The sequence below is a fragment of the Monodelphis domestica genome, chromosome 3 (genome assembly GCF_027887165.1).
Source record: "Monodelphis domestica isolate mMonDom1 chromosome 3, mMonDom1.pri, whole genome shotgun sequence".
Taxonomy (NCBI): Eukaryota; Metazoa; Chordata; class Mammalia; order Didelphimorphia; family Didelphidae; genus Monodelphis; species Monodelphis domestica.
In genome coordinates, this window is record NC_077229.1 from 138,623,438 (window position 1) to 138,646,217 (window position 22,780).

At 38.7% G+C, this 22,780-nt stretch overlaps 1 protein-coding gene and 1 long non-coding RNA gene across 3 annotated transcripts in view; one reads left to right on the forward strand and one right to left on the reverse strand.

Moving 5' to 3' along the window:
- Window positions 1-1,702: 1,702 nt before the first annotated feature.
- Window positions 1,703-9,811, reverse strand: LOC130458335 (uncharacterized). The gene is made up of 2 exons (XR_008917510.1): window positions 9,662-9,811; window positions 1,703-7,836 (listed from the first exon to the last, which is right to left on the reverse strand). It is a non-coding gene; the product is annotated as an uncharacterized LOC130458335 (long non-coding RNA).
- Window positions 9,812-9,846: 35 nt separating this feature from the next.
- DERL1 (derlin 1) overlaps window positions 9,847-22,780 on the forward strand; it is a 38,399-nt gene continuing 25,465 nt past the window's right edge. Inside the window, exon 1 of one of the 2 annotated variants that reach the window (XM_001370311.4) lies at window positions 9,847-10,268. In XM_001370311.4, the coding sequence (XP_001370348.1) occupies window positions 10,116-10,268 (153 nt within the window). In that variant the 5' untranslated portion in view covers window positions 9,847-10,115. Of the gene's footprint in view, window positions 10,269-16,158; window positions 16,286-22,780 lie in introns of those variants that run through there. The other variant, XM_056823142.1, reaches the window with a different exon arrangement.

Genomic DNA, 22,780 nt, shown 5'->3' on the forward strand with positions numbered 1-22,780 from the left:
TCATACATAACCAAAACTCCAAAATAAAACCATAAATATACAGATGTGAAAAACCACTTCAACAGTTCTTTTCTCTGGAGGGATCACATCTTTTTAAATTACAAAGTTTCATTGTTGTCTTTTGTTTTTTGCATTTGGAACTATTCCTCTTTATCATGTTTACTAAGGAGTATTAAGCCCTTCCTTGTAACAAAGATATTGACTTCTTAACTTAAGAAAAAACACTTGATACAGTGACAATATATATGATAGATACTAGATTCTGTTACAGTAATTCCCTATCCCTTCTCTGAGATAGGGAAAGCACATTTCATTGTCTGTTCTCTTGTATCTTTGTTGGTTTTTTTCTTCTCCTTAATTACTTTTAGGGCAATCTTTTTCTCAACACTGTTTTAATCATTGCCCACATTGGTCTTTTTTGATCACATCTTTTTTTCCCTAGTAGCGTTCTGGCCTCAAACACTGTTGATTGCTGCTAATCAATAAATTGGTTCCATTCAATTAGGATGATTCTCCGAAGTTGGGGATTTTAAAGAATGTCTAATGGTTGGATTGCTCTTTTTGCTGCTTTCATCTCCTTGGTTGTTCTGCTCAGATCTGAAAAGCTATTTCATGAATACAGATAGAACTAGTTGAAGAGGCCTTAGAGGCCACTGAATTCAATCTTGTCATTGGAGATGAGGAAACTAACAGAGAGGCTAAGTAATGATGGTAAGGTAGCTGGGTGGTGCAGTGGATAGAGTATGGCCTGTGGTTAGGAAGATTCGTCTTCCTAAGTTCAAATCTGGCCTCAGATATTTCCTAGCTATGTGAGTCTGGGCAAGTTGTACAATCCTGTTTGCCTCAATTTCCTCACTTATAAAATGAGCTGGAGAAGGAAATGGCACACTCTTTCAATTTCTCTTCCAAGAAAACCCCCAAAGAAATCACAGACAGTACTGGAAAATGACTGAACAAGAACTAATAATAATAATAGCCAACATTTATATAATACCTACTATATGCCAGGTAATGTGGTAAGTATTTTACAATTATTACCTCATTTAATCTTCTCAGCAACCCTGGAAAGTAGGTGTTCTTATTATCCTCATTTTTCAGATGAGGAAACTGAAATTAAATGACTTGCCCAGGCTCACACAACTAGAATATCTGAGACCAGATTTAAACTCATATCTTACTGACTCTGGGCCAGTGCTCTATCCATTGCACCACTTAGATGCTTATCAAAATGACTAAAACAAAGTTACATAGCTAAGTATGTATCTAAGGTAGGATTTGGATCTAGGTCTTCTCTATTTAAATCCAGGGGATTCTCCACTACACCAAACTACCATTCGACCTGGAAACCTTGAACCTAATTCGATTCAAAAGAGATTTATTCAGTGCCAACTAAATGTTGGGTACTGAAGATAGGAAGATGAAGACACTGTTGTGGTCTCAAAGAACTTTTGAGAACTTTTGAGGCACATATTGGTGGGCCAGAGTGAATACTGAAAGGTACACACCAGAGAGGAAACCCCTGATTTAAGCCTTAAAAGAAGAAAGCTTATGAAATATACAGGACTAGAGGAAATTCCTTTTAGCTATGGGAGATGGACTTGAATGTCAAGTTCAGGAAACAGTTAATGTGCAGTCCATTTTGGCAAGATTATAGAGTTTATGAAGAGTAATTATGTGAAATAAAGAAGCAAAGGTAGATTAGAGTCAAATTTTGGAATGCCTTTTATTGCCAGCAAAGGAATGTATATTTTATCCTGTTTTTAACTCTTCCCAATCCCACCATGTGTGTGTGTGTGTGTGTGTGTGTGTGTGTGTGTGTGTGTGATCCTTTCAGCAGTCTGGTGAAGCCTGTGGAACCCTTCTCAGAATAATGTTTTTAAGTACATATAATAAAATACATAGGATTACAAAGTAAACCAATTATTTTGGAATACAGTTATCAAAATATTTTTTCAATGTTTTATCTTTACTTCATTCAAAATACTCTTTAAAAAACCCAAATTTGTGTGCCCCGGTTTAATAACTTTTATCTAGAAATAAGAGAGGAGGGCCACTGATGGTTTTTGACCTAAGTAGCAACATGGTCAGATGTATTGCAAAAAGATTTCTTGAGAAGGTAGAGAACAGAAGCAGGAAGCCAGTTTGGAAGCATTAACATTAATCCAAATGATAGGTAATGAAATCCTGGATAAAAATGGAGAGAAAGGGTCAGGTGGGAGAGATATTATGGATATAAAATTGGTAACCCCTGTTTACATCAGGAAAATCAATCCCATTCTCTACTCCCATTGCTATGGTGGCAAATGATGACTCTTAAAGGGATTATCCATTAAATGAAAGACGAGAAAATATCATGGACATAACATCACATGCTAGTGGGTTGATTATTGTCCTCTAAACAATTTTCAATCTGCATTTGGCAAATGGATGCATTTGTAGTGGACATACTTGGATAGATACTAAATTTTCTCTGAGGTCACTAAATACTCATTCAGTCTACTTGGATTAGTTCCAAATTAACATGGCTGACATAGTCTTTGGAGCTCAGAGTGCTTTGCCCACCAAAACTATCCCTATGTGCACATCAGTCTTATAATAACAGAAATAATATTCCATGAGAAAAGCAGGCCAAATATCCTAGTTGGCCTGAAAACATGAAATTGCTTTTCTTCTCAGCATTCAAACTCTCAGTTCCCATAGATACCACTATTTATCTGTTCTGTACATAAATTATTTGTGTAAAATAGTCCCTCCTAAGCTTTTTTGAAGTTGTACAAATCCTGGTATCATTTTCTCCCTCCACTGGGAACACAGCAAGAGCACCGAATACCAGTGTGGGAAAATTCTTTCTTTTGTTTTTGATGGAAATTCTGAGATTATTATTATTATAGATCTAAAGTAATTTTGGCATTGTCATGCTATTGGGATAGGACTCTGAAATGTCACTCCCTTAGAAGTGGTGGAGAGCTGTAGGCTGAGGCATTGTTCTCAGGAATTACCAGTTATATCTGCACTGCCAATGAAATGAGAGTTACATGTGTCCCTCCGAATATATCATCTCATCTCAGCTGAACCTGAGAGAATAGTGGCACATCAGGTTGTCCACAATAGAGTACTGTTGGTCCATTTCAGTGCCAATAATGGCTGAAGCAAGGGAGCCGTTGCTCACTGTGGGAAGCCTGAGGATATCAGAATCCCATGACATTGGTGCCTAGACAAAGGATTGCTCAGGAGTCTCTGACTGGTCTGAAGAAAAGGAGAGCACCAGGGAACAGGCATCATGTCAATGAAGAATTGAAGAAAGAAGTCTGAGGCTGTGGGACATTGGTGCTTAGCAAGGGATGATGGTATTGCAAATTGCGTTTGCCATTCTTAGCCTTCAGAAACTGTGGAAGAAGACAACCCAGGGAATTGACTACATGCAGAGAGAGTTGGCAGTCTGGTACCAGAGGCTAGGCAGATTCTTTCATCTAAGGGGTATCCATACTGACTAGCAAGAGACCAAACTGAAAAAAGAAAAAGAAAAAACACAACAGAACTGAATCTTTTTCAATCTGTCTACTCATATGCAAGAGGGATTATTTTCAACCTTCATGAGATAATGACAATTAGCATTTATGTAGTGCTTTAAGATTTGCAAGGTATTTTACAAATATTAACTCATTTGATCCTCACAATAGCCCTGGGGGATAGGTGTTATTATTGTTATTATTATTTTACAGTTGAGGAAACTGAGGCAAACAAAAGCTAAGTGACTTGCCCAAGATCATACAACTATTAAATATCTAAGGCTGATTTGAACTAGGATCTAACTAAGATTGGGGAGTACATTACCAGAGTGTTAGCTGCCAGGTAATGAACCCCTTGGACCACAGTAATTAGAGGCTGTAACAATTGAAATTCTCAAGAGGTAAACACTGGAGACTGAGTTGGGTCAGAATCATGCTTTGATCTGCATTCTGACTTTAACAGTTTTTTTCTTTGGAGGGGGTAGCATTCTTTGTCTCAATTTTGCCATATTCCCTCCCACATTGATCATTTTCCTTCATTGTCATATTGGCCAATTTGATATAGAGGCTTAACTGGAGTGATGCAAATTGCTTATAGTTGAGTCATGTAAATATAACAAAAATGATAATATTCCCTCTGAACCAATGAAAATTGGTTTGCTGTATATGGCCCCAGCCCTCAGGATGCATGAATATCCAGGCTAATAAACCAAAAGACTGGATATTACCTGGTCTCTTGATCCATTTAGAATTAAGTTCCCTGTGTCCCTGCCCCTTATTCCTCGTGCCTTATTGGGTAATTTTTAAAAAGCCCTCTTTTCACTGGCCTCAAATATGTTATTATCTCTCCCTATGTATGACAAGGCAGTCTTTGGTGCCATGCTGGCTCTCTGTATAAAACCCTATATGTTTGGGCCCAAGGTTTTGGGCCTTTGACCAGTGAACAAACCATTGCATGTTTCCACATTCAGAAACCACACTACTGTGTGCTGCGTAATGAGTTTGTACTCTTTTTTGCATCTATTTTCTTCCTTTCCTGCCAGGAGCCATTAAAGACCACACTGTTTGACATGGTCCATGTGAAAACCTGGGACTGCAAAGCAGCCTCCAGGAAGGATGGAAACACCCACTGAAACCCCCCTAAGTGACTTTCCTTATTAACATCCCCTTATTATTGGAATCGCTGATTATTATTCTTACTTAGCCCTAGGAAAAATAGATGAGAGCAACATGCTTGCAAGGTTAATACAGATGTCCCACTCTGTCTCCCCAGTATATTACCAGGAGATCCCACTTACAAAATTAAACTTAAGGATTCTTATATACCCTCTTAGATAGGACCCTCTTATCTAGGCATAAAAACTTCTGTATTTATGGTAAATCTGTGCTCTGAATTCCCTAACCTATATCTGGGTCATGTTGATTCTACTTTCTGATCCTGCACTTAGCACAAATGTTTTATTGACTATCTCCCTAGGCTTCCTGTCTGTTGTTAGATTCTATGGAAACATGTATGTTGAGAATGAAACTGTATGCTAAGTAGATATGTGATCATGAGGGTATAAAATAAAGCCAGGCCTCAGCCAAAGTGGAGCAGTTTATCCTATGAAACCTGTGCTGAGGGTTGAATGAGAAAGCTGTGTCCCATCCACCATTTCAGCGACACCGTCCCACCTCCAAGACTCCATTCCCTGTGGGAGGCTGACCCACCCCACTTCACTTTTCTTGTGAGAATGCAGTTTTGTTAATTGCTATCCCTGTGTAATTCTGCTGTTTTGTATTTTAACTTGTCTGTACTACATTACAAAAATTAATTTATTGACTTTATAAAACTAAGATCTCTGACTTTTCAGACTTTATGTCTCTCTCCCCACTCCCCTCCATTGCTTAGTACCATCCTTGACACATACTAGTCACTGAATGACTGGTCAAAGGATCATAGTTATAGATCAAATGAGATATTTGTAAAATGCTTAGCACAGTCCCTAGCACATCATAGGTGCTATATAGATGCTTATTCCTTTCCCTCACTTCCCCCTAGAATAGCCAGAGCCCCAAGAGGTCCTCTGGTCCAACTCTTTACTTTTGTATACGAGAAAACCGAGGCCCAGAGAGGTTGCTCTTTGTCTAGGGTCACACAAACAGTATATAGCAAATGTAGGATTTGAATCAAAGTTTTCTGGCCTTAGAGATTGCTCTTTCCATTAGATCATATTGTGTCCTAGAGTTAGGAGGATGTTTACTCCCAGGCTTGTGAAATAGAGGAGCAGACAGATGAGAACAATTTATTCCAATGACCATGATGGCAGCTGAAGCAGGTGCTATGGAGCACTTAGAGCTTGGTCAGATATCTAGGACACCAAGGTCATCTATCTCATTGGAGCCATTACATTCATCCTAATTTTTTGTCTTGTCACTGGGCTTTGATGATTCTGGAAGAGAAAGTGAGGCTGGTGACTGTATAATTCTGCCTCACTTAAATCCAGTTCACTTGCCTGTATCACCTCCTGATGTCATTGGTCCTCTGAAAACAAGAGATGAACAACAACAATTTGTTCTTGTAAAGAGCAAGCTAATTTGATGATCAACAACAACTCCAGAAAAATGATGATGAATCACAATTTTGGTAAAGATGTGATGTAGTAGAGATAAGGAATGAGGTATGCATTTTCAGACATGGGCAACAGGCAGATTTATTTTGATTTATTATGCTTATGTGTCAGAAAGGAGGACTTTTAATTCCTTGCTGGGTGAAGGGAAGTGATGGGAAAAAAAAATCACCAATCAAATACACCCAAGATCAGTGGGGAGAAAGGACATAAATAGAAGTCAAACATGGGGAACTGGTATGGTATGGACACACATTGGGAAGGACATGTAGCCAAAGCATGTGTATGAATGGAGAAGTAATTTACTCTCCATGCTGCAAGGACCCTGATATCCTCTTGGGATATCCCCAAACTGCTCTATAATGAGTTGGGATATCTTGCCTGGGCCTCTTGCTCTAATAGTTAGCTATTGTTTTTAGTAACATCATCTTCTAGATAAACTTAAATACATGCCTACAGAACTACTAGTTTCTTTCAGAAAGAACTAGACAGACCCATATCCTAGTACCAACAGAAGGCCCTTCCATGTCTACTTTCTTGAAATCTTAGCTATAAGGTGCATCATGTCCTAGCAGCAGACTCCAGGTGTCAAGCTCTATTTCTTTTCTTTTTTTAATTCTTGGAAGCAATACTGTGTATTGGTTCCAAGGCAGAAGAATGGTAAGGGCTAGGCAATGGGGGTCAAGTGACTTGCCCAGGGTCACACAGCTTGGAAGTGTCTGAGGCCAGATTTGAACCTAGGACCTCCCATCTGTGGGCCTGACTCTCAGTCCACTGAGCTACCCAGTTGCCCCCTTCAAGCTCTATTTCTTTCAAAGCTTTTGTTACATAGGATTCAGGAAGCAAAGTCTTCTCAGAAGGCATGTAAGTATATGTCTTCTATAGCCATCTGCTTTTGCAATAAGATGCCATTATCAGTGGTGAGAACAGAGGGAAGTCTCCCTTCCCTCTGAAGAGAAAGCAGGGAAAAAGTAACGAATTAACTTCTTACTTGGGAAGATAGGTGGTATAGTAAATAGAGTGCTGTAGTCAGGAAGACCTGAGTTTACATGTGATTTCAGATACTGACTAGCTGTGTGACTGTGGGGAAGTCACTCAACTCTGTTTGCCTCAATTCCTCAGCTGTAAAATGAGCTTATTTTGGGAGAAACACACCCAAGTCTGTAGCTGGGTCTCGCCCCAAGAATGGGGGATTCAAACTCCATTCAGTCCAGAAGTAAGAAAAGAATATTATTTGAAGAAGTGGTGGCTTATGGTGCTATAATAGTCTGATAGTTGGTGGAATGGGGACTAATCAGGTAGCTTCTCTGTAGCAGATGGAATAGCAGCTCTCCAAGTGAGGTATAGCAGCTCCAAGTGTGGAATAGCAACTCCACTAGAGTGGCAGCTTCTCCTTTAAGACGGGTAGCTTTTGCTGTAGAGTAGCAGCTTCTGCTCTCTGTGGATCAGGGTCAGCATATTTATTAGGGTTTAGGGACTAGTCATTTTCCATTCCAGAGAAATTTTCACCTTTTCCTGAAAACCGTGGAAAATGGGCATGACTAAATTCAGGTGGAGATGTGTTTTGGAGTTTGACATTTATGTCATAGGGAATAAGAAGCATGCACAGGTTTGGGGGATTCTTTTGGAATGCCAGATTCCCCATTGCACAGGTTCCACGTTCCTTCATTGTCCATCTTGTCATCATTTGTCAATGTGGGAAAGGTCTTGCTGCCCTTCTGGAATGGCAAAATTGGGGGGGGGGTTAATGTGGTACACTGGAGCACCATTATAGGTAAATTAATTATATTACAGTTCTGAACTAAAATAAATATAGAGAAATATGAGTAATTATTTTATTTATTTGAAAACTACCTTACATCTTAGAATCAATACAGTGTATATACACATATAACTATATATAGTTACACATGTAACTGTATAGTTTTATATATATAAATTTATATTTATTTATATGTTATATATTGGTTGTCGGGTTATTTAGGTTCCTTTACACTTCATTATCCAGTTGTTTAACAAAAATTCCTTAATTTGATCAGAGACTTCCTTGAGCCACCTCCTTTACTCTGTTTTTCATAGGGCTTGAAAGAAGTATTTCTATTGGGAATAAGAAAATCTTGGCTAAGTAATGTATTACTCCATCATCCAGTAGAAATTGTATCTATGAAATTTTTGACAAAGAAGGCCATCACTATGTGTTCTTACAACTTTTTAATTATACTCTACCATAGTGTTACTTGCTGAAAAAGTATTTAGTAATTATGTATATGAATGTGATTTTATTTATATATATTTTATTGGCAAATAGCTTTATATACATAGTTATATGTTTCTCTATAAACATATAGTTTTAAGTATATGTTTGCAACCAGCTTTACCTGTAGTTATATGTAACTGTATGGGAGATATATATGTTCAAGAAGGACTAGCACCTCTGGTGTGAGGGCTTGCTGAGTCCTTTTCAGGGCTGCTCATTGACCTTTGGTGAACACCTCTCACTCAGTTCTTACCTGTGGCTCCAAGAAGCTGTGGTATATGAAGTGGCCACATACTGGTAAGCAATCCTAACAGATGGGTTAAACCAGGCTGAGGGTAACCAGTGGGTCACAAACTCACTGGTGAATTACAGGAGTGTCTACCCCAAGCATGTAAATAAATATTTCTCCCAGTGGAATGGGTTGGTAAGAACAATTAGTTCCAATGACCATGAAAGTGCTGAGGTGGGTACTGTGGAGTGCTTAGTTTGGTTAGATATCAAAAAGGCTAAGGCCACCCACTACATACTGAGGCATCATCAATCATCCTGATTTTTGTCTTGACACTTGGACTTTCCAGACTGTGGAAGAGAGTATAAGGCTGACTTTGTAGAACTCTACCTTACTTAAATTCAATTCATGCGCAAGTCAAAGCATCACCTTTACTGGTCCTCCACAACAAGGGAAAAACAACAATATAACTATATAGTTTTACATATACTTTTTATATATAGAGATAGATGCATATATATATATATAATGTTGGCAACTAGCTTTAGATATATATTTAAATAATTATACATATAACTATATATAGTTACACATGTAGCTATGTGTGTAGTTTTATAAATATATATGATATATAAATATAAAACTACACATGTATAATATATATGTAAATATAAAACTACAGTTGTATACATATGTAAGGTTTTTATGTAGATATAACTATATATACATATATAACTATATATATACACAAAATCTCATTGGATCCTCACTACAACTCTGGAGGTTTTATTATTATTATTATTTACAGATGAGGAAACTGAAGCTGGAAGAGGTTAATCGACTTGCCCAGAGTCACGTGGCTTATATTTGAAGCCAGATTTCCCTGACTTTAAGAACAACAATTTATCTACTTCACCAACTAGTAGAACTAGAGACCATTTAGTCCAATTTCTTCCTTTTAAGAAACTGAGGCACAGGGAGGGCAAGTGATTTCCCCCGAGGTCACACAGCAAGGTTCTCAATACAGATTTTTTCACTCTAGGCCAAGTTAACTCACTTCTAAATCGGACCATCCAGGAGATTAGGGGGAAGGGAAAGAGGAAAGTCAGGCCCTGCCATTGGCTGGCGCACCTGCTGTTGTTGCTCGGACAACCTCTGTTCTGCGCCCCTTCTCCGTCTCTGCCCCACCTCCAGTAGTACTTCCAAGCTTAAAGGGAGCGTTTCCCCTTTAAAAGGCTGGACTTCCTGTCGCGTTGCCCCGGGAGTCGGAACGGGAAGTTTCCTTTCCGGAACACTCCGCCCGCGGTTCTCTACCCCCGAATTCGGCCCCGCCACGTCTTGGGGGCTGCACCCGCCGGTCTCCGCCTCCTGTGCCTGTCTCCGCCGCCTGCCGAGGCTTCCGCCTCCACAGCCTCGCGGAGCCGGAGCCGGGGGCCGGCTGCGTATCGCGGGGACAGGCGGGGGGCGGGGAGTCGGCGACGCTGCTAGTCCCGCTGACCGAAGCTGCGAAGATGTCGGATCTCGGAGACTGGTTTAGGAGCATCCCGGTCATCACGCGGTACTGGTTCGCCGGCGCCATCGTGGTGCCCCTTGTCGGCAAACTCGGCCTCATCAACGCAAGCTATTTCTTACTCTGGCCGGACGCCTTCCTCTACCACTTCCAGGTATTGGCCCTTGGCGAAGCTGGGGAATGGAGAAGACGAGGGGGTGGGGAGGCGCGAACTACAAGTCCCAGGTGGCTTTGCGGCCGTTGGAGCCCAGGTGGCTTCAGGTCTGTGAGCACTTTGCATCACGGGATTTGTAGTCTCTTGTGTGAGCGTAGGCTTCTGAGGGTAGGGTGGGGTCAAGTCCTAGGGAATAGGGTGGAGAGGTCAAAGACTTTCGGGTTTCTGACCCTTGAGAATTTTCACTCCTTTTTTTTTTTTTTGAGGATTGTCTCAGTTTTGTCTGTTCTGCAAAATAAGGCCTAGGTAATCAAAATGGGTAAGCGAGAAGAGAGGAAGCATGGTGTAGAGTAAAGTCTTAGAATTTAGCCTGGAATATCTGGGTTTGAATATGGGCGACCTTGGGCAATCCCAGTTAGCTCTGGGCCTCAGTTTCCTCCTCAGCGAGGTGAAGAGTTTGGATTGGATAGAACTTTACAAATAGTAAATCCTGTGAATGTGATGACTAATCATATCTTTCAAACACCCTTTGGAGTTATCTGCATAGTGGTCTAGGAGGTTCCTGAATTGGATTATATTTACAGGGTTCAAAGTAAGACATTACTGGCGACTTGAGTGATTTTATGTATTACGGTGTCCTGCCCCTACCTTCCTTCCCATCCTTCTGTCAGCCCCAGAGGCAGAGAAGAAGAAATTAAGAGATGGTGATCATTCCCAAGGGATTGGTTCCCAGATGCCTTGAGTGTCATAGTTACCAGATGGAAGGAGAAGAGGTGTAGGTTTTGGGCTTATTCAGGAACCTATATCCTCATTTCGGTGAGTGTGTAGATGGCACTTTGTCAATGTTTTCCTGTGGGTGAAGTTTCTGTAGATTTCTGTAGATTCTGTAGAAGTTTCTGACTTGATTTTTAAGGCCTGCTGGAAGAGGTCTTATAGATACCATTACTTTTTCAAAGTGATTAGGGTTAGACCACGAGGGAAACACAAGAGAAGTCAGATTCTGATTTGTATATATCAGCCTTTCTTGACAAATGCTATTGAAGAAAGTTTAAGACATTTTAGCATTCATATAGTAGTTTTTTATTCCATGGAATCATTTACTGCTGGTCACATCACATTCTCTGAAATAACTCAAATGATATGGCACATTTCTCATAACTGTTGGGTTACATATATACTGCAAGAATTACCCCCTTTTTATAGAAGAGGAATGGGGCTCAAAGGTTTAAATAACATGCTTAAGGTCACTCAAATGGCATAAATGGGATTTGAACTTAAGTCCTCATTCTCTAAATCCAACATATTTTCTTTTATATGATGGTGTCAAACTCAAATAGAATGAGATTCCTGTCAGCATCATATTGACTTAGAAAATTATAAAATAACATATGTGTTGATTTGTTGGGCAGTGAGGTGGCCCAGTGGATAGAGTGCCAAGTTCAGTCAGAATGACTTATCTTCCTTTATTCAAATATGGTCTCAGACTAGCTGGACAAGTCACTTAACCCTCTTTGCATCAGTTTCTCATCTGTAAAATGAGTTGGAGAAGGAAATGGCAAACCACTCCAGTATCTTTGCCAAGAAAACCCTAAATGATCAAAAAGAGTTGGAAAAGATTGAACACCATGCTTAATTTTACCAAACATTTACCACTTACATTCTATTCTGGTTCAGGCTATGTTGGGGAATTTTGCAGCCCTCAGGTAATGTGTTTGATACCTCCTCAATTACATAATGATTTCTCAGCAGCAATAATATAATCTAACATATGTACACAATTCAGTCTATTTCCTCACAATCGGTGATATAAAGGCATTTCTTCATATTTACTTAGTGTTATTCTTGTTATTGGCAGCTAATGACCAGTTTTATTTCCCTTCTATTTTTGCTCTATGAATCAACAGATAGTGAATAGGCTCTATATATTTCTACACAAAACCTTTCTTGATCCCCAAGGCAACTAACTAGTATACTCTCTGCCAAAACTATCTTTTTATATGTTAATATATGTCTATGGGTATATTAATATTGGCTTCCCCACTAGAATGTAAGCTCCTTTAGGGCCAAGAGTGTTAGGTTTTTGTTTTTGTATTTCCATGTCTTATGATGACAGTGTGGCACATATAAATGCTTTATACTCCATTTGTGGTTACTAAATTACTCTGAAACTTGTAAGTTGGAGAGAGAGTTGAGAACTTGATCTCATGGACATTTTATTTTGCTCCTCTTCATCCCATAAAACCCCAAATAACCCAGAACCAACTGACTTGCCCATTTTGTGCTTTAAGGGAAAAAGTGGTAATATGGACTCTTTTTTTTTTAACCTTTACCTTCTGTCTTAGTATCAATTCTAAGATAGAAGAACGATAAGTCAGGGTTTAGTGACTTGCGCAGTATCACATAAGTCAGGAAGTGTGTGAGGTCAGATTTGAACCCAGCTTCTCCTAACTTCAGACCTGGCACTGTCTGCTATACTGCCTAGCTGCCCTGTAATGTGGACTTTTTAAGGAGGGTGTGGAGAGCATATAACCCAGAGAATTATAAAACTGTGTATAACCTTAGACCCAGTTGCTAGATTTATTTCCCAAGGAGATCAGAGAAAAAGGAAAAGAACCTCTAAATTCCAAAATATTTATAGTAGCTTTCTTTTTTCTTTTTTCCCCCCTAAAACCCTTACCTTCTGTCTTGGAGCCAATGGCTCCAAGGCAGAAGAGTGGTAAGGGCTAGGTAATGGGGGTTAAGTGACTTGTCCAGGGTCACACCACTGGGAAGTGTCTGAGGCCAGATTTGAACCTAGGACCTCCCATCTCTAGGCCTGACTCTCAATCCACTGAATTTCCCAGCTGCCCCCTATAGCAGCTTTCTGTGGTGTTAAAGAACTAGAAATCAAGATGTCTATTAATTGGGGAATGGCTAAACAAATTGTGGTGTATGATTATGATCGATTACTATTGCACTGTAAGAAATGATGAGCAGATTCAATTTTTTTTAAAAATTGGAAATAACTACATGAGATAATGAGTTAAATGAGTGAAACCAAGAAAGAGGACGTTATTTACAGCTACAGATTTAATATTTGAAGAATAACACATGGATGTTCACCTCCAGAGAATTAACTGAAAAATGGAAGTATGAGACATATGTATACTGAATGATGCCTAATGGTATGGGGAGGGGATGGTGGAGATATCTGGAAATAAATTCTATTAATAAAATTTAAAAAACAAAACAAAATGAAAGGGAGAGAAGATTTGAGTATCAAATGTTAAGCACAGTCTTCAAGGGTTCCCTTGACTGACTTCTCCTTGTATACTTCCTTACCACATATTTGGTTCAGAAATTGAGTTGATACAACCAAAATTCGCTTTTTATGTAAGCCAGTGGGCTTGGGCTATGGCATACTATCCTCAGATATTAAACAACTCCTTGTATTCCATATCCTACCTTGGCTCTCTTTTCTCCATTTACTGGCTTTGTCCTTTATTCTCAAATTCCTCAAGCATGGCTAAGTCATGCAGAATACCAAGAAGATCCTGTCAAGTCTATCTATATACTCTGTCCCCTACTCCTAGAAGACAGTCTTGTATTTACTTGGAGCCTACCATGTACTAGTCTGTGCTAAGCTCCAGGGTTACAAAGAAAGACAAAAAATAGTCCCTGTGTGCAAGGAGCTCATGGTCCAATAAGGGAAACAACATGTAAACAAAAACTATGTACAAACTTACTACAGATAGGATAAATCGGGAGTAATCACAGAGGGTAAGCCCTAAGATTAGGGAGGTGGGACATTAGCTGAGATTTGAAGGGAATCAAGGAAGCTGGGAAGTGGTGGAGATGAGGGAGTTCAGGCCAATGAAGATGCTTGTAGAGGTGGGATGGAGTGACATTTCAGAAACAGCAAAGAGGCTAGTATCATTGAGTCACAGAGTATTTGGAGGGGAATAAAGTATGAAAACACTTAAAAGGTAGGAAGGGGCCAGATTATGAAGGACTTTGGAAGCCAAACAGAATCTAGCGGCTTCTAGCATATTTGGTGTACCATCTGTGGAGAATGTGTATGTATGTATAAATAAGAGAGATTCAGATTTTCAAAGCTCATCAAGGCATAAAGCATATCTTCATTAGACTGCTGAAAACAAAGTTCAAATATGTATACATCTGTTTATATAACATCTATATAAAACCTCACACTTATTTAGAGAGATTTTATTAAATTACTTGACAGGTTAGAAAACTGAGGTCCCTAAAAATGGTCAAGGCCATGTAGTTAGTCACAGCTTCCTATCTGTTGTTATTTCTACTTGATCATGTTTTGTATTGTTCTTTTTCTTCCTTTTGATACTGTTTTAGAAGGGGAACATATCCTCTTGGCAACTGGTGTCATATTCAAATAGAAACAAGGACCAAGTACATAAAGCTCTAGATGGCAGCATATTGACTTAGAAAACTATATATCACCATCATTTATGTCCTATTGTATTTTTATTTGTTTTGTTAAATTACATTTTAGTGTGATTCCTGCTACACTGTCCATACAGAGGACTGTGGCAGGCTATGTTTGACAGCTACCTCACTTCCATTTGTAACAAAATAAATGACTTTTTAGCCATTTAGTTATAGGGTTCTTCTTTGTAACTTATTGGTTTGGGACTTTAGGTAAAAGTAATTTATTTTCACTTTGTTGTAGCATAAATGTATTTGTCACAGGTGCTAGACTAATAAATCTCATTACTTTTTCTGATTTGCTCTGTTCTCAGGCTTGCAGTGTACAATGCCTGAATTATTTTTTTCCTGCTATCACTCTCATGTTTCTAGCTTTTCAGTTTTTCCAATCATCATTAAAACAAACAAACAAACAAACAACCCTGGGGGCAGCTGGGTAGTCATTGAGAGTCAGGCCCAGAGAAGGGATGTCCTGGGTTCACATTTAGCCTTAGACACTTCCTAGCTTTGTGACCCTCGGCAAGTCACTTGACCCCCATTGCCTAGTCCTTACCACTCTTCTGCCTTAGAACCAATACACAGTATTGATTCTAAGAGGGAAGGTAAGGGTTAAAAAAAAGAATCAAACCCTTACTTTCTGTCCTAGTAACAACTTTAAGAAGGGCAAGGACTAGGCAAATGGGATTAAGTGACTTGCCCAGGGTCACACATCTAGGCAGTATCTGCAGCCAGATTTGAACCAAGGTTCTGTCCATTACAGATCTGGTTGTCTTTCCTATCCACTGTGCCACCTAGCTGCCCCTCTTCCAGTCATCATTAACTTAGCTCATAATGATGAAATTTCATCTTCTTTTTGAAAAGTCAACAATCTCTTTTTGTACCTCTTACTTGTTCTATAGACATGAAAAGAAAACTTTGCAATTGTATTGGGCTGGGGGAAGATGTGGAATTATTGTTAATAAGGCTTTCATTTCTTTAGACTTTTAAGAATTAAAAGTGAGAGGTAATAAACAGTATAGTCTTTACTCTGACACATACTGATTTTCTGGTCCTTTGGCAAATCACTTCCTTTGTCAGTTAACCTGTTACTCTAAGAGTTACAGAATTGTAAATTTATATAAGTGAAGATTAGGTTTCTACTGGGATTTGTGCTACACCAGTGAAATCACTGGCTAGTGATAAGCAAAGGATTAACAAAGCACTTTCTTTCCACCAATCCTATGAGTTGGGTCAGAGGATCATTGAACTGAGCTTGAAAGGATCTTTGAGCTCATCTTGCTCAGTCTCCTTTTTTAAAAGAAAGGAAATTGAAACTAATTGTAGGCATTATTATGGATAGTGTTGTCCATTTAGAATCCAGAAGACCTGGGTTCTAGAACCTTCCTTCTGACTGTTACATAACTTCTTTGATTTTTTTTTATTTTTTTCATTCTACCTCAGAGTACTTAGGAAGCTCAAATGAAATAATGGATGTAGAGTGTTTAATGAATCCAGTTGCAGTTAAATGATACCATTTTATAGAAGAAGCTGAGACAAAGAAAGGTTTAAGTTCTGGGTTAGGAGGCACACTTCTGGTAAAGTAGAACTGGAAAATTCATGTTGTCTGGATTTAAGACCAATATTCTTTCTACCATAATTGTTAATATAACATGGGGGTAATGTTGAAAATACATATGTAAATTTGTCCTGAAAATGAACTTCTAACAAATTTACTTGTCATTTCCTAAAGTGTTCTGAAACTTTCTGCTTTCCACCTGTTTTTTCAACCTACAGAAATAGAAACAAATTATAGTTTTGACTTTATCAGAAAAAAAAGATTCAGTTTCTAGGTTTGCTTTTGATAAAGAGGTAATTTCAGATTTTCATTTTCATCATTACCTCTTTAACTCTGATTATTTTAACAAGAATTTTCTAATTGCTCTATTTTTTGAAATTAGCTTTCATATTTTATATTCCTAAAAGCAGAATAACACAAGTTCTCATGAACTTCAGTATCTTGTTTATGGGGAAGATTTTATTCTAAGTTGATTCTACTTAGCTAAGCCCATTACAAACTAGTTTATTTTTTAAAATTACCTTTTAATATGTTTTTATTGTTTCGTTAAACATTTCCCAATTTCATTAAAAAATTAAAAAAATTCAGTCCTTTCTCCTTCCTAGAAAAGGCAATCAGTTTGATAAAGAATATAAATGTGAAGTCATGCAAAATATATTTCTACATTAGCCATGGTTAAAAACTAGTTTGACTATTATCATTACATTACTTAAATTAAAAAAATTGAACATAATGAACACACACACACAAAAACACTTCCATATTCATAGTAGACTAGAAAAAGGGAATTGTATGAAACTGTGAATCTATTATCTACAATTTGCTTTTTAAAAAAGTATATAATAAATTCAACATACTACTTCCAAAGCAGTATTGCTTGCCCATGTTTCCTTCTGAACTTCCTTCTGTTCTCTACTCTGCCTTTAAAAAAAATACTTCCAATGATTATGAGGCCATTTTCAAAGTATGTTGAGGTTGGTCTTGAATTACTTCTGCCTCTCAGATTGAAGATTTGTATTTAGGAATCAGAAATAGTTTCTAAAGCTTTTAGGTTGAGTAAATTGTGAATAAAGCACTTATCATTTGAAAAGTTGTCTGTTTATTTCATGATTATCATATCATGATAATATCATATACATGACATATCATATTACTACTGATTGTCTTATATAATTCTTTTATATGCTACCAAGCAAAGTATATGACTGATGTTTAATAAAGATACTTTGTCTCCATGACAAATTAATTTTCTCCTATTCTATTACATTCATGGCATAGTTAAATGCAATTCTAGTGTCAGTTGTTGAACTGTGGTCTGACTTATGCGTTAGGAAAGTCACTAGTGGCTGAATGGAAGATGAATTGGAATGGGGAGAGGCTTCAGGGCTGTAGACCCACCAACAGGCTAAAAAGGGATATATTCAAGAAATGTTGCAAAGGGGGAAATTGAGAGGCCATGACAACAAATTGGAAATGGGGAGTGAGAGATAGTAAAGAGTCTAAGATAAAACTTAGGTTCCCTGTCTGAGGGAAGATGGTGTTGTTCCTTTATAATAATAGGAAAGGTAGGAACTTTGGGGGAAAGATGAGCTCAGTTTTGGATGCTGAGTATATGTTTATTGGATATCCAATTTGAGATGTGTGAAAGCCATTTGGAGATGAGAGGTTGGTTAGTAGAGAGACTGGAACAGGAAAGATAGATTTGAGAATTGTTAGCTTAGAGATAGTAATTAAATCCATGAGAGGTGATAAAAGATCATCAAATGAAATAATATAGAGGGAGAAGAGATGAGGGCCCAGGACTGAACTTTGAGAGTCACCTCCACAACCGGGGGAGGATCCAGCAAAGGACACTTGAGAAGGAGGGGCATGCATGTATCTCCAGTTCCATCCTTCAGAAGTTACTTAAGCAGGTGATCATATATAAAAGAAATTGTTAGATTGGAGAGGAAGAAGAGATTTTGCTGTATTTGCAGTAGTAATATCATACTTTTACAGCATCCTATCTTTCCAGGATACTTGATGTTTACAATATTTTAATGTTTTACGTGAAGAGTTGATATGTGGCTAGAGTCATTTAAATGCCATTAAAAGCCAAATTCTTGGTTAAGTTTAATTAAGGGGAAAGTTTTTTTTTTTTAAATGTCAACAGTTATGAGTTCTAAATAGCAGGTGCACATTGTATTGCAAAAAATAGTACTGTGGTATCTATTAGCATTTATAAAGCTTGTCAGAAAGAATTATGGCAGTATCTTTAATGAAAAAAGCATTTATTAAATGCTTACTATGTGCAGAGCACTGAGGAACCAAATAGAAAAGTAAGACAAGGAGCTAGTCTCAAGGAGCTCACATCCTAATAATAGCTCATATGAAAGGTTTTAGCTGCAGGTGGCAGGGGTAATGTATCTCCTTTAATGTCATTTCCCCTCTTTTCTTTTCCAAAGTCAGACTCTTGATAATTTCCTAGAATGTAGCATAATATAAGTGGCAGTGTTGGAGAAAAACCACTGGGACTCGGAAGGCAGTAGCACTTTGGATTTTAAGCCTTAGGACCCTTATATGTCAAGTGCTCAGGTTGGACCAGAAAGCTACTTTTAGCTTTAAAATTTTGTTTCTGCTCAATTAAGAGAAGGAAATGTTGTAGAGATATCATAAGGTTGGTTTCAGTTATAATCTAGTACAGTTGTGAGATTCCCCAAGGAGATGCAACCTAAAGTTTGTTTCCTAATGTGAACAATAACCTAAAAAACAACATGAAAGAGAAACAATAGGATTCCTTTTAAACATTCTTGACCATGAACTGTTTTGAACAAACAGTAAAGGAAATTGGGAACGTAAAGCACAAGTACTGTTACACTTCTAGTTTCCTCTCTCTCTCCCTCTCTCTCTCTCTCTCTCTCTCTCTCTCTCTCTCTCTCTCTCTCTCTCTCTCTCTCTCTCTCTCTCTCTCTCTCTCTCACACACACACACACACACACACACACAGTTAAATGACTTGCCCAGGCTAAATTTAAATTCAAGTCTTCTTGACTCCAAGCCCGGCATTCTTATTTACTGTACCTACTATACCTTTTTTCTTATTTTAATGAACTCCAGTGAATTCCTGTTACCTCCAGGATCAAATACAAAATCCTCTGTTTGTTAAAGCCCTTCATAACCTTGTCCTTTCTAGTCTTTCCAGTCTTCTTACTATTTATTATTCTTTATTGTTGTTCTCTCAACATTCTTTACCAATTCCTGGAAGATAATGGTGTTGGAAGACTCACTCTCTAAACCAAGTAATGATGGATGATATAGCTTGCCAAAAGAGGCAACGACCACGAATCTCCTACTCAAATGTGGCTTGTCACAGTGTAACATAAGCCCAGAATGAGTCAGTAGTTATAATATGGTAGCTAGAAAAGCTAAGTGAGTTATAGACTGTTAAAAAGAGTGTTTTGCTTGGAACTAGAGAAGTAATGACCTCATTATACTTTCCCCAGGTGAGATCACACTTAGAGTATGTATTTTGTTTGGGGAGATCTGGTTGTTACATTTTCAGCACATAACTAAGCTTCAAGAATGTCCTAGGAAGGGAGACCAGAATAGCGAACAGCCCCATTATAAAGATTTTAATGAGGATTGGTTGAAGAAGCTAATGCTATCTAGTTTTGAGAGTGAAAACTTAGATGGAGCATGATTGCTATCTTTGAGTATTTGAAAGACTTAGAGAAGGATGTGTGAGAAATAAACTGGAATTAAAAGCTCTTTTCAACTTCATTTTACTTTTCTAGTGTTAGTTCTTTACATACATTCCATAAGCCAGCCAAAGTGGCTGCTTTGCTTTTCTTCCCCAGAACGTTCCATCTTATGTCTCTGTGCCTATACACTGGCTGTCCTCAGTCCCTGGAACACTCTCTGTCCACTTCTTAGAATGCCTGGACTCCTTCAAGCCTTAGCACCTTCTACATCTGTGTGAGACTTTTTCTGGTCTCCTTTCTGACCCCAAGGTTTCTTTGTCTGTGTTTCGTATGTACCTATATGTGTGATTGAACTCAGAAGGCCTATAAGTCCTTGAGGATATTTCATTATTGTCTTTGGATTCCTAGCACCTTTCACAATACCTGGCAGTTGATACTTAAATGTTTGGCAGCTAGATGGTTGGAGTATCTCGCCAGGGCCTGGAGTCAGTGAGTTCATCTCTGGCCTCAGACATTTACTAGCTGTTTGACCCTGGGCAAGTCACTTAACTCTGTTTCCCTCAGTTTTGTCGTCCATAAAATGAGCTGGAGAAGGAAATGGCACTCCAGTATCTTTGCCAAGAAAACTCTAAATAGGGTCATGAAGAGTTGCATGCGACTGAACAACAACAATAATAAATGCTTATTAATAGATTACAGCTTCAACGAGGCAGATTTAGGCATGATTATTAGGAACATTTTCCTTACAATTAGAGCTTTAACACAGTGGAATGGGCTGCTTCTGGAGGTAATGAATTCTCTTACACTGGAGGTTCTTCAGACACAGATTTATTTATTAGATATGTAGAGGAAATTCTTGTTTTGTAGATCATCTATATGCACATATCAGTCTATTATACTGAGGCCTTTTCTAACTTATAATCTCTGTAATCAGGTATTCTGTAACCTGGAGAGAGAATATTGTTAGGAGCCCTCCAACCCAATTTGTTTCTGGCAACCCCCAATATGTTTGTGGCAACTTAGGGGGGTGGGAAATGGAATATCAGTTGATAGAACTATTACTATTCTCTATCCCTTCCCTCAGCCAAGCTGACCACAGTCCAGTATGTGGAGGCAGAATTGAATCTGCCTCACTGGGCTGGTTGGCCCTCCAGTTTCCCAAGGTTCATTGGTATTGAAAGTTGCTTAATTTAGTTGTTGTTTGTTCTCTTTAGCAAAGGCAGTCAGGGTGGTTTGTGAGGATCCATTGAAGCTGAGTCTAGCTTCTATATCATATTTAGTTGAGAGACATCACAGAATGGTAGATTAGGTCTGCTGATTTTTACCTGAAGTTAGGAAGACTTGGGTTAGAACTCTGCTTTGAAAAATTACCATGTTAATGTATGACTCTGGGGAAATCACGTAACCTCTTAGAGCCTCAGTTTCCTCATCTGTAAATGGTCAGTTGATGAACATTGATTAAATGCCTGTCTACTATCTACCAGGCATTGTCCTGGGAATACAAAAAGAGGCAAAAGATAAGGTCCTGCCCTCAAAGAGCTCCCAATTTAATGGGGGAGACAACATGGAATCAAATATATGCAAAGCAAACTATATACAGAATAAATGGGAAATAATTAAAAGAGAGAAGGCACTGGGATTAAGAAGGGTTAGGGAAGGCTTCCCATGGAAGATGGGATTTTAATTGGGACTCAAAAGAAGCCAGAGAAGTCAGTAGTCAGTGGAGAAGGGAGAGCACTATAGGCCTGGGAACAGCCAGAGAGAATGTTTGGAGCTAAGAGATGGAGTGTCTTATTAATAGAACAATCAGGAGGCCAGTGTCACTGGATCCAAGAGTATGGTTGGGGAGTAAGGTGTAAGGAGACTGGAAAGGTTGAAGGTGGATAGTTTATGGGGGGCTTTGAATGCCAAACCGAGCATTTTGTATTTGCTCTTGGAGGCAATTAGGAAACCACTGCAGTTTACAGAGTAGAGAAATGTCATAATCAGACCTTCATTTTATAAAAATCACTTTGGTCGCTGAATGGAGGATGAATTAGAATGGGGAGAGGCATGAAGCAGGTGGATCCACCTGCAGGTTATTGTAGTAATTCAGGTATAAGGTGATGCAGTTCTGCACAAGAGTGGTGGCAGCGTCAGGGGAAAAAAGGGGGCAAAGGTGAAATTGACAGGTATTGGCAACAACTGGGGTATGAGAGTGTGGGATTTAGTGAGGAATCCAGGATGATCCCTAGGTTATGAGTCTGAAGTTCTGGGAGGATGGTATTGCTTTCTACAGTAATAAAGAAGGTAGGAGGTAGGGGAAGTTTAAGGGAAAGATAATGAATTCTGTTTTGTACTTATTGAGTTTGAGATGTCTTCTGGACATCCTGTTCAACATATTGGAAAGGCAATTGGAGATGCAACATTGGAGGTCAGCAGAGACTGGGGTGGTAAAGGAAGATTTGAGACTCATCAGCATAGAGATGGTAATCAAATCCATGGGAACTGATGAGATGACCAAATAAAGTAGTCCAGAGGGAGAAGAGGGTCCATAATAGAACCTTGAAGGATACCTACAGTTAGCGGACACAATCTGGGGAAGGATCCAGCAAAGAAGAACAGAGCAGGAGTTGTCATGTAGTAGGAGGAGAACTAGGAGAGAGCAGGGAGGAGAGGATGATTAACACTGTCAAAGGTTGCAGAGAGGTCAAGGAAAATGGGAATTGAGAAAAGGACCTTGGATTTGGCAACTACAAGATCACTAGTAACTTGAAGAGAGCAATTTCTGTGGAATGATAATGTTAAAAACCAGATTGCAAAGGGTTAAGAGGAGAGTGAGAAGAGAGAGGAAG